This window comes from Aquarana catesbeiana, linkage group LG10 (assembly GCF_042186555.1).
Source record: "Aquarana catesbeiana isolate 2022-GZ linkage group LG10, ASM4218655v1, whole genome shotgun sequence".
Taxonomy (NCBI): Eukaryota; Metazoa; Chordata; class Amphibia; order Anura; family Ranidae; genus Aquarana; species Aquarana catesbeiana.
In genome coordinates this window covers 17,441,267-17,452,010 of record NC_133333.1, presented here as the reverse complement: position 1 = coordinate 17,452,010, position 10,744 = coordinate 17,441,267, and the positions used below count along the sequence as shown (strand labels likewise).

The window sequence follows — 10,744 nt, the reverse complement described above, 5'->3', positions numbered from 1 at the left end:
GTCATAATAATAATGCCCACTCTCTCTCTTCTCCCATCATTCTCCTTCCCTTCCATCCATATGGTGTAAATGCCTCTAATAATAATAGTAATAATATGAGTGATAATAATAATGCTCACTCTCCTTCCATCCATATAAATGCCTAATAATAATAATAATATTATGAACAATATTAATGCTCATTTTCTTCTCCCATCATTCTCCTTTCATCCATTCCCGATCTCCTCTCCCCGTCCATTCTCCTTCCCTTCCATCCATGCCCACTCTTCTCTTTATAATCATTCCTGACCATAGACATATAAAATATACCACAAAGAAGTACACAAAATAAGCTGTATTTATCAAACAAACAAGACAAAGCACAAAATGACTACATCAAAAAAATGTAAAGCAAAAAAAAAAAAAAATTAGACGTTTAAAAAAAATCTTTACTTTGGGTTATTGTAAATGAATAGATGCTTTAAACGGAAGAATAACAGCAGTCAAAGTCAGATTTTCTGTTGGCCTTTAGGAAGCTTCTTTCAATGCCGCGTACACACGAGCGGACTTTCCGGCAGAAAAGGTCCGACGGAATCATTCCATCGGACATTCAGATCGTGTGTGGGCTTCATCGGACTTTTTCCTTTCTAAAATTCTGACGGACCTTAGAAATAGAACACGTTTCAAATCTTTCTGACGGACTCAATCCCTATCGAGAAAACCGTTCGTCTGTAGGCTAGACCAAAAATGACGCAAGGGCAGCTATTGGCTACTACTGGCTATTGAACTTCCCTTTTCTAGTCCCGTCGTACGTCATCGCGTTCTAAACGATCGGACTTTGGTGTGATCGTGTGTAGGCAAGTCCGTTTCAGCGGAACTCCGTCGGGAAGACCGTCAGAGTTCTTCCCGACGGAAAGACTGGTCGTGCGTATGCGGCATGAGACTTATGTTTCCACTGGTGCAGGTATAGGTAATTCCTTCAGACTCTCCTTTAGACGTGCGGCCGAAGACGTCACAGAGGGCTTGTGAGGCACAACCACGAAAAGATGTCTCTACGGATATGGCTGGACGAAAAAAATGACCACAGAAAGAAAATTTTAAACATTTTAAAAAGGTAAATTATTTTAAATGAAAACTCCACCTAAATCTTTACAGCAACAAAAATATTTAAGTCAACGTCTTAATAAATTCAAGTTTAAAATCTTACATTGAATATTATTTTATTAAAAACAATATACAGTGGGGACGGAAAGTATTCAGACCCCCCTACATTTTTCACTCTTTGTTATATTGCAGCCATTTGCTAAAATCATTTTTTTTCCTCATTAATGTACACACAGCTCCCCATATTGACAGAAAAACACAGAATTGTTGACATTTTTTGCAGATTTATTAAAAAAGAAAAACTGAAATATCACATGGTCCTAAGTATTCAGACCCTTTGCTCAGTATTTAGTAGAAGCCCCTTTTGATCTAATACAGCCATGAGTCTTTTTGGGAAAGATGCAACAAGTTTGTTCACACCTGGATTTGGGGATCCTCTGCCATTCCTCCTTGCAGATCCTCTCCAGTTCTGTCAGGTTGGATGGTAAACGTTGGTGGACGGCCATTTTTAGGTCTCTCCAGAGATGCTCAATTGGGTTTAAGTCAGGGCTCTGGCTGGGCCATTCAAGAACAGTCACAGAGGAGTTGTTGTGAAGCCACTCCTTCGTTATTTTAGCTGTGTGCTTAGAGTCATTGTCTTGTTGGAAGGTAAACCTTCGGCCCAGTCTGAGGTCCTGAGCACTCTGGAGAAGGTTTTCGTCTAAGATATCCCTGAACTTGGCCGCATTCATCTTTCCCTCGATTGCAACCAGTCGTCCTGTCCCTGCAGCTGATGAAAAACACCCGCACAGCATAATGCTGCCACCACCATGCTTCACTGTTGGGACTGTATTGGGCAGGTGATGAGCAGTGCCTGGTTTTCTCCACACATACCGCTTAGAAGTAAGGCCAAAAAGTTCTATCTTCGTCTCATCAGACCAGAGAATCTTATTTCTCACCATCTTGGAGTTCTTCAGGTGTTTTTTAGCAAACTCCATGCAGGCTTTCATGTGTCTTGCACTGAGGAGAGGCTTCCGTTGGCCACTCTGCCATAAAGCCCCGACTGGTGGAGGGCTGCAGTGATGGTTGACTTTCTACAACTTTCTCCCATCTCCCGACTGCATCTCTGGAGCTCAGCCACAGTGATCTTTGAGTTCTTCTTTACCTCTCTCACCAAGGCTCTTCTCCCCCGATAGCTCAGTTTGTCCGGACAGGCAGCTCTAGGAAGGGTTCTGGTCGTCCCAAACGTCTTCTATTTAAGGATTGTGGAGGCCACTGTGCTCTTAGGAACCTTAAGTGCAGCAGAATTTTTTTGTAACCTTGACCAGATCTGTGCCTTGCTGCAATTCTGTCTCTGAGCTCTTCAGGCAGTTCCTTTGACCTCATGATTCTCATTTGCTCTGACATGCACTGTGAGCTGTAAGGTCTTATATAGACAGGTGTGTGGCTTTCCTAATCAAGTCCAATCAGTATAATCAAACACAGCTGGACTCAAATGAAGGTGTAGAACCATCTCAAGGATGATCAGAAGAAATGGACAGCACCTGAGTTAAATATACGAGTGTCACAGCAAAGGGTCTGAATACTTAGGACCATGTGATATTTCAGTTTTTCTTTAATAAATCTGCAAAAATGTCAACAATGCTGTGTTTTTCTGTCAATATGGGGTGCTGTGTGTACATTAATGAGGAAAAAAATGAACTTAAATGATTTTAGCAAATGGCTGCAATATAACAAAGAGTGAAAAATGTAAGGGGGTCTGAATACTTTCCGTCTCCACTGTATCTATCTATCCATACATATATAATAATATAAATTTTATATATATACACACACAAACACACACGTGTGTGTATGTATGCATATAATTATTATTATTTTATATGTATGGATGTGTATTTTTATTTTTATTTATATGTATTTTATATGTATTTATATGTATGAATGCAGCCATTTGCTAAAATCATTTAAGTTCATTTATATATATATATATATATATATATATATATATATATATATATATATATATATATATATATATATAATAGAAACAAAACAAAATTGCGCTTGGAAAAATTAAATATCAGTGAAAAAGCAAAAAATGTGAATAGAAATAGAATGACACCTTAATACAAGTATCATATAATAAAGTAAAGTTCAATAAGCTGCGGTTATAAGTGGGGCCCACCAACAGAATAAATAAAAACAAGTAAACCGCGCTAAATATGAGTCCAATTGACATTCAGTGAAATTAAATTCAATTAAGTCCAGATTAATGCAATAAATTCTTCTAGGTGATGAAGTGAAGAAAAAACAACTGTGTGGTGAACTGCTTACCAGAACGTAAGCCAAATCAGACAGATGGCTTAAAACCCAGCCTGGGCCTTTAGGAGCACTCCAAGATGGGCAGAATCCGTCACGCTCATGCAGCAGAGCGGGTCCACATAAGGTTTAATCAAATAAAAATACAAAGACCATAGCGTGATACTGACATAAACTTGTTCAATCAAAACAAAGGGGGGTGTTCACACAAAATTAATCATGTAAATCATAAATGCACCCTGAATGCATAGCAAATCAGGGGCGTGAAAAAATGTGACATGCAGCATGCAATGGGTGGTGTCCTTGGAAATAAGATGTAAAACACCAAATATATCTGGTCGACCACGCCCCCTAAAACGTCACAGTCCCAGCATGCCCAGGGACTGTGACATCATATGGGGGCGGGGTCTCCGCCTATATAAGTCACAACGCAGCCCTCAGAGACCAGTCCAGCCGGAGAGAGCGTTGTGTCAACATCTGGGGGAAGAGAAGAGAAGAGAAGAGAAGCCAAGAAGCTCAGAAGCCCAGAAGTCCGGACCTCCGCTCGCAATAGAGCTACATGAAGAGAGCGGAGGGGCCGGCCGAAGACCTGCGACACCGGGAGAAGAGGCCGGAGAGCGGAGAAGAACCAACCGGACGCCGGGAGAAGATGAACCGGAGGGACCCCCGAAGACGGAAGAAGACCCCCCCGGAGCTGTTTAATAAATTATTTTAAAAACCTGTGTTGTGTTTTATTACTGACACTTTTTACCTAGGTAAATGGGTAGGGGTACCATGTACCCCATACTCATTTACATAGGGTGGGGGGCCGGGATCTGGGGGCCCTCTTATTAAAGGGGGCTCCCAGATTCCGATAAGCCCCCGCCCGCAGACCCCGACAACCAACGGCCAGGGTTGTCGGGAAGAGGCCCTTGTCCTCATCAACATGGGGACAAGGTGCTTTGGGGGGGGGGGCGCAGGGCGCCCCCCTCCCCCAAAGCACCCACCCCCCATGTTGAGGGCATGCGGCCTGGTACGGTTCAGGAGGGGGGGGGGCGCTCGCTCGTCCCCACCCCCTTTCCTGACCGGCCAGGCTGCGTGCTCGGATCGGGGTCTGGTATGGATTTTAGGGGGACCCCACGCCGTTTTTTCGGCGTAGGGGTTCCCCTTTATAATCCATACCAGACCTAAGGGCCTGGTATGCCCCACGCTCGCCGCAATAGGAAGATTTGTTTTTCCTATTGCAGCGAGCGCGAGATGCAGCAACCTGCTCCTCCGTCGTATCTGGTCCTTCGGACTAGCATACAGACGAACGGGCTTTCCGTCAGGAACTGAGTCCGGCGGAGGTACGACGTAAAGATTTGAAGCAGGCTTCAAATCTAAAGTACGTCGGATTTCCGCAAAAATCTGACCGAAACGGTCCGTCGGAAGTCCGATGGAGACCACACACGGTCGGACTTTCCGCCGGACTTTGTCCGGCGGCGTCCGTCGGACTTTTGCAGGTGAAAAGTCCGACCGTGTGTACGCGGCATTACATTTAAAAAACGAAAAACAGCAATGCCGGCCGACACTCAGACAGCTCCCGTCCACAACAGGGTAACGTGGTGACGTCAGCACGTCCCTCCCAGACGCGTTTTGTCACAGGTTGACGTTCTCAATGGGGAACCTATTGAGTTCCCCATTGAGAAAGTGCTCCTAAAGGCCCAGGCTGGGTTTTAAGCCATCTGTCTGATTTGGCTTACGTTCTGGTAAGCAGTTCACCACACAGTTGTTTTTTCTTCACTTCATCACCTAGAAGAATTTATTGCATTATTCTGGACTTAATTGAATTTAATTTCACTGAATGTCAATTGGACTCATATTTAGCGCGGTTTACTTGTTTTTATATATATATATATATATATATATATATATATATATATATATATATATATATATATTGTATGTGAAATAAGTTTTAAAATTACATAGTATTACATAGTTTGAAGTTTTAAATATCGTAAAAAAAAAAATTATATTTGAAAAGATATTTTAATTAAAGGATATATAAAGTCTTGTTTTAAAAAAAAAAAAACAAACAAACATGTTATACTTACCTCCTCTATGCAGTTGGTCTTGCACAGAGTGGCCCCGATCCTCCTCTTCTGGGGCCCCTCACCGGTGCTCCTGGCTCCTTCTCTTCTCGAGTGCCCCGTTGGAGAATCGCTCTCCCTTGGGGCACTCGTGCGGGCGCACTCCCGAGTCCTGCTGCTGCATCCATTGACACAGACAGCAGGACTAGTCCCCCGCTTAATTGGATTTGATTGACAGCAGCGGGAGCCAATGGCTGCGCTGCTATCAATCTATTCAATCAGGACCTGAGACACCGGCTGGAGCTGCTGTGCTCCTCCCCATTGCTGGAAAGACCGGGTTCAGGTAAGTAAAAAGGGGGGCTCCGGGGGGGCCACTGCATCATAGGAGGTTTTTCACCTTAATGCATAGAATACATTAAGGTAAAAAACCTCGAGGGTTTACAACTTTTTTAAAGCATATTTAATACATGCGCCCATTGTCAGCGCTGTATAAACTGTATGTAGCATTAGGTTTTTTTCTTTCAGCTTTCAGTGTATGACCAGCTTAAGGATATACTATAAATTAGGGTTGCACCGATACCACTTTTTTAAGACCGATTACAAGTACTGATACTTTTTTCAAGTACTGGCCAATACCGATTACCGATACTTTTTTTTTTTTTATGTCATGTGACAGTGGCACATGTGTCACTGGGTTATTGGAGTGGACGGTGTGTGTGTGTTTTTTTTTTTTTTGGGGGGGGGGGTTTGTTGAGATATCATGGACCCAAACAGACCCCTGATATCTCCCCTTTCAGACAGGAAAAGGGACTGAGGACACAGATTACCCAGTCCCTTTCTCTGCAGTCTCAGCTGCACTGAAGATGAATGGAGAGGAGACAGAGGCTCCTCTCCATTCATAAGGTGAAGCACAGTTTACGATGTTTAATTTATGAATGGACAGAGTCAATGATCACTGACTCTGTGCATTCGGAATAGGAAGGAGCCGGTAAATGACAGATTTACCAGCTCCTTCCTCCGCTCTCCTTCCTGACAGATCTGGGGCATGGGGGAACCGGAAGAGCACGGGGGGGACCAAAGAAGGACGGTGGGGACCAAAGGAGGATAGGGGGGACCGGAGGAGGACATGGGGAGACCAAAGAAGGACGGGGGGAACTGGAGGAGGACATGGGGGGACCGGAGGAGGACATGGGGAGACTGGAGGAGGACATGGGGAGACCGGAGGAGGAACCAGAGAAGGACTTGGAGGGACCAGAGGAGGATAGGGGGGACCGGAGGAGGACATGGAGAGACCAAAGAAGGATGGGGGGAACTGGAGGAGGACATGGGGGGACCGGAGGAGGACATGGGGAGACTGGAGGAGGACATGGGGAGACTGGAGGAGGACATGGGGAGACCGGAGAAGGAACCAGAGAAGGACATGGAGGGACCAGAGGAGGATAGGGGGGACCGGAGGAGGACATGGGGAGACCAAAGAAGGACGGGGGGAACTGGAGGAGGACATGGGGGGACCGGAGGAGGACGTGGGGAGACGGGAGGAGGACATGGGGAGACCGGAGGAGGAACCGGAGAAGGACATGGAGGGACCAGAGGAGGATAGGGGGGACCGGAGGAGGACATGGGGAGACCGGAGGAGGACATGGGGAGACCGGAGGAGGAACTGGAGAAGGACATGGGGAGACCGGAGGAGGGACCGGAGGAGGACATGGGGGGACCGGAGGAGGATATGGAGGGTTGAAGGAGGACACAGACGGGGACCCGGAGAACAAAACGGTTCAGAACCCAGAGGAGGATGCAGGGAGCGCAGAGGGGAACAGCCGGGGGTGAACGGAGGGGGGCAGTTACAGGCTCTGATCTCCCTGACAGCCGTGGGAGGGAGGGGAGGAGAAGCAGCTGTCATAAAAGCTATACAGGGAAATCTGTGCTTGTAACTCCCCCACCACCGCACCGATCACCCCTGAGGCTGCCCAAGTATCGGGTCAAGCATCTGAGCATTTGCACAAGTACAAGTTCTCGTGCAAATGCTCGGTATTGGCGCTGATACCGATACTAGTATTGGTATCGGTGCAACCCTATTATAAATGTAGGGTGCCATAGTTCCGTAGGGGACAGCGCCCTCCATTCACAGTGTATTGATGTAGAAAGCAGTACCAATTTTATCACGTCAGCATTGTGGTCTACATCATGGAGCGCCACCACTGGAAGAGGACTGTAGAGGACCCTGCATTTCATGTGACTAAAACACACAAGGAAAGGCTTAGCATATTAACAAAACAAAAAAAAAAAAGGGACCCCAAGTCACAAAGAGAAAAGAAGTTTTGGATGTGTGATCTATACCTGAGACTTTTATAGTCTGGGTAACACACATCGTCTCATTGCCTTTGCATCGCATGGTCGTAGAAGCAGAACAGAAGGTGGATTTGGAATTCACGCAGGATGGACACACCAAACCATTCCATACCGAGCTGACCTCCGGCACTAAGGGAGAGAGAGAGAGAGACAGAATGTCACTAGAAACTGAAAAAAATAAATTGTAAATCTAAATAATAAATATATATATAAATATTAGTATTGAACTGCATTAGGTTGTTATTGGCTTGTAGTATGCTACAACTAGTGGCAGTTTTGTGCAACTACAACTTGTTTATGATGTGAATTTGGCATCTTCCTCTGTCCTTCACTTCTGTTTAGTGCTGGTTAGTTCCCTTGTTCCCTTAGTCAGTGCTTGTTATTCACAGAGACAAGGCTTAGGAAAGTCATTGCCTTCTTACAAAAAACTGGAAAGAAATCCTCTGTACTGCAATTGGCCAAAGTAAAATTGGGATGGATTTAATGTCTGTGTCTTATTGAAGAGCTAAGCTGCCTGTGGATTGTGCTAAGTCAGCAGGTGACCGTACTGTCTAGATCGGGGGTCTCAATCTTTATAAACAAAGGGCCATTTTTCTGTCCTTCAAACTTTAGAGGGGCCGGACTGTGACCAGTGGTAGAAGAAAATGTCCAATCATTGGGATTATGAGGAGAAGTAATAGTGCCCCATTGCTGGTATCAGTGGGAGGAATAGTGCCCCATCATTGGTGTCAGTGGGAGGAATAGTGCCCCATCATTGGTGTCAGTGGGAGGAATAGTGCCCCATCATTGGTGTCAGTGGGAGGAATAGTGCCCCATCATTGGTGTCAGTGGGAGGAATGGTGCCCCATCATTGGTGTCAGTGGGAGGAATGGTGCCCCATCATTGGTGTCAGTGGGAGGAATAGTGCCCCATCATTGGAGTTAGTGGAAGGAATAGTCACCCATCACTGGTGTCAGTTGGAGGAATAGTGCCCCATTGCTGGTATCGGTGGGAGGAATAGTGCCCCATTGCTGGTATCAGTGGGAGGAATAGTTCCCAGTACTCAGCTATGCCAGCACAGAACACTGAGGTGTGGCTATTACTCTACTCTGCCAGCACAGAGCACTAAAAAGGGGAGAGCAGGAAGTAGGAAAGGGGATTTTTAAGGTGTTTTCAAATTTCCCTCAGCATTTACGAAAAACTAAAAATGTAACAAAGACCCATTCCACCATAAACATTATTTTTATTAAATTTCAATGTACAATAAAAAATAACATTGTGGCTTTTGCTGTGATATTCATATTCACCGTGGCACTGTCAGGGTATCATGGACACGGTCCCTGGGGTTCTCACAGTCCCTGGGGTTCTTACATTCAGCCTTGTACAGTGCTACAGGCTTCTATCTAATAATGAATTTGCATATTCAGATTTCACTGCACACTGTGAGCTTCTCACATTAGAAGCTGCGTCAAGTCAGGTAGAGCCTCATTTCCTGGCTGGAGGATGTCCTGCACCATCTGGCCATTTCTCCCCAGCCTGTCTGTCTTTGGCCACACCCCTTTTCATTCATTGGATTTCAGTTTGTTCAATCACGAAGCCTCAGTATCACACGTGGGCGTTACCTAGGGCGGTCTGTATGCAAATGCCCACTCCTCCAGACTGTCATGCGCCCATCAAGACATTTGCATATTGGCAAAACTCCTCCCAAGAGCCAGCCCTTTCGCTTTGGGATTGAGTGCTCTTGAGGGGAGTACAGAGTCAGGGTGCTGCCTAAATTGCCGGGAGAGCGTCCATAGACGTCCTCCCTTTCTTGGGCAGCGCGCTCTGTGATGGAACTCTGCTGATCATAGATCGGTTAAAGGGCCAATCACGGAAATAAACAGATGCCGGTTATCGTTTTTTTTTTGTGAAGGAAAAAGCTGTGGCTTCGATTAGAGGGACATCGGTCCCCTTAGCGCCCGAATGTGCTGCAAATCAGTGCCCACCAGCACCACATATCAGTGCCCATCAGTGCTGCCAATCAGTGCCTCATCATCAGTGCCGCCTACCAGTGCCACTAATCAATGCCACCTATCTGTGCCCACCAGTGCCACCTATCAGTGACCATCAGTGCTGCCTATCAGTGCCTCATCATCAGTGCCGCCTACCAGTGCCACCTATCTGTGCCCACCAGTGCCACCTGTGACCATCAGTGCTGCCTATCAGTGCCACCTACCAGTGCCACCCATCAGTGCCCCCATCAGTTCAGCCTCATCAGTGCCCACCAGTGCCACTTCATCAGTGCAACCTGTGACTATCAGTGACACCCATTAGTGCCATCAGTGCTGCCTCTATCTGTGCCCACCAGTGCCACCTATCAGTGACCATCAGGGCTGCCTATAAGTGCCACCTACCAGTGCCCATCAGTGCAGCCTCAGTGCCACCTATCTGTGCCCACCAGTGCCACCTATCAGTGACCATCAATGCCACCTATCAGTGACCATCAGTGCTGCCTATCAGTGACACCCATCAGTGCCCCCCATCAATTCAGCCTCATCAGTGCCCACCAGTGCCGCTTCATCAGTGCAACCTGTGACCATCAGTGCCACCCATCAGTGCCCCTCAGTGCTGCCTCTATCTGTGTCCACCACTGCCACCTATCAGCACCCATCAGTGCAGCCTCTTCAGCGCACATTAGTGAAGGAGAAAATGTATCTGTTTGCAAAATTTTATAACAAAATCTGAAAAATGTTTTGTTTGTTTTTTTTCTAAATTTGAGGTCTTTTTTTTTTATTTTGCAAAAAATAAAAAACCCAGTGGTGATTAAATACCACCAAAAGAAAGCTCTATTTGTGTGAAAAAAAAATGATAAAAATGTCATGTGTGTACAGTGTTGTATGACCGCGCAATTGTCATCCAAAGTGTGAGAGCGCTGAAAGCTGAAAATTGGCCTGGGCAGGAAGAGGGTATAAGTGCAAGTGATTAAGGAAACTATGTTCAGC

The 10,744-nt window shown here is 45.9% G+C and overlaps 1 protein-coding gene across 5 annotated transcripts in view; it reads right to left on the bottom strand.

The window, feature by feature from the left end:
* Nucleotides 1–319: 319 nt before the first annotated feature.
* Nucleotides 320–10,744, bottom strand: part of LOC141110402 (phospholipase A2 inhibitor and Ly6/PLAUR domain-containing protein-like) — a 39,483-nt gene continuing 29,058 nt past the window's right edge. For all 5 annotated transcript variants that reach the window (XM_073601737.1, XM_073601736.1, XM_073601734.1 and 2 more), the window contains exons 5-6: nucleotides 7,773–7,913; nucleotides 320–1,043 (exon numbers count right to left, since the gene is read on the bottom strand). In XM_073601737.1, the coding sequence (XP_073457838.1) occupies nucleotides 874–1,043; nucleotides 7,773–7,913 (311 nt within the window). In that variant the 3' untranslated portion in view covers nucleotides 320–873. The remainder of the gene's footprint in view (nucleotides 1,044–7,772; nucleotides 7,914–10,744) is intronic.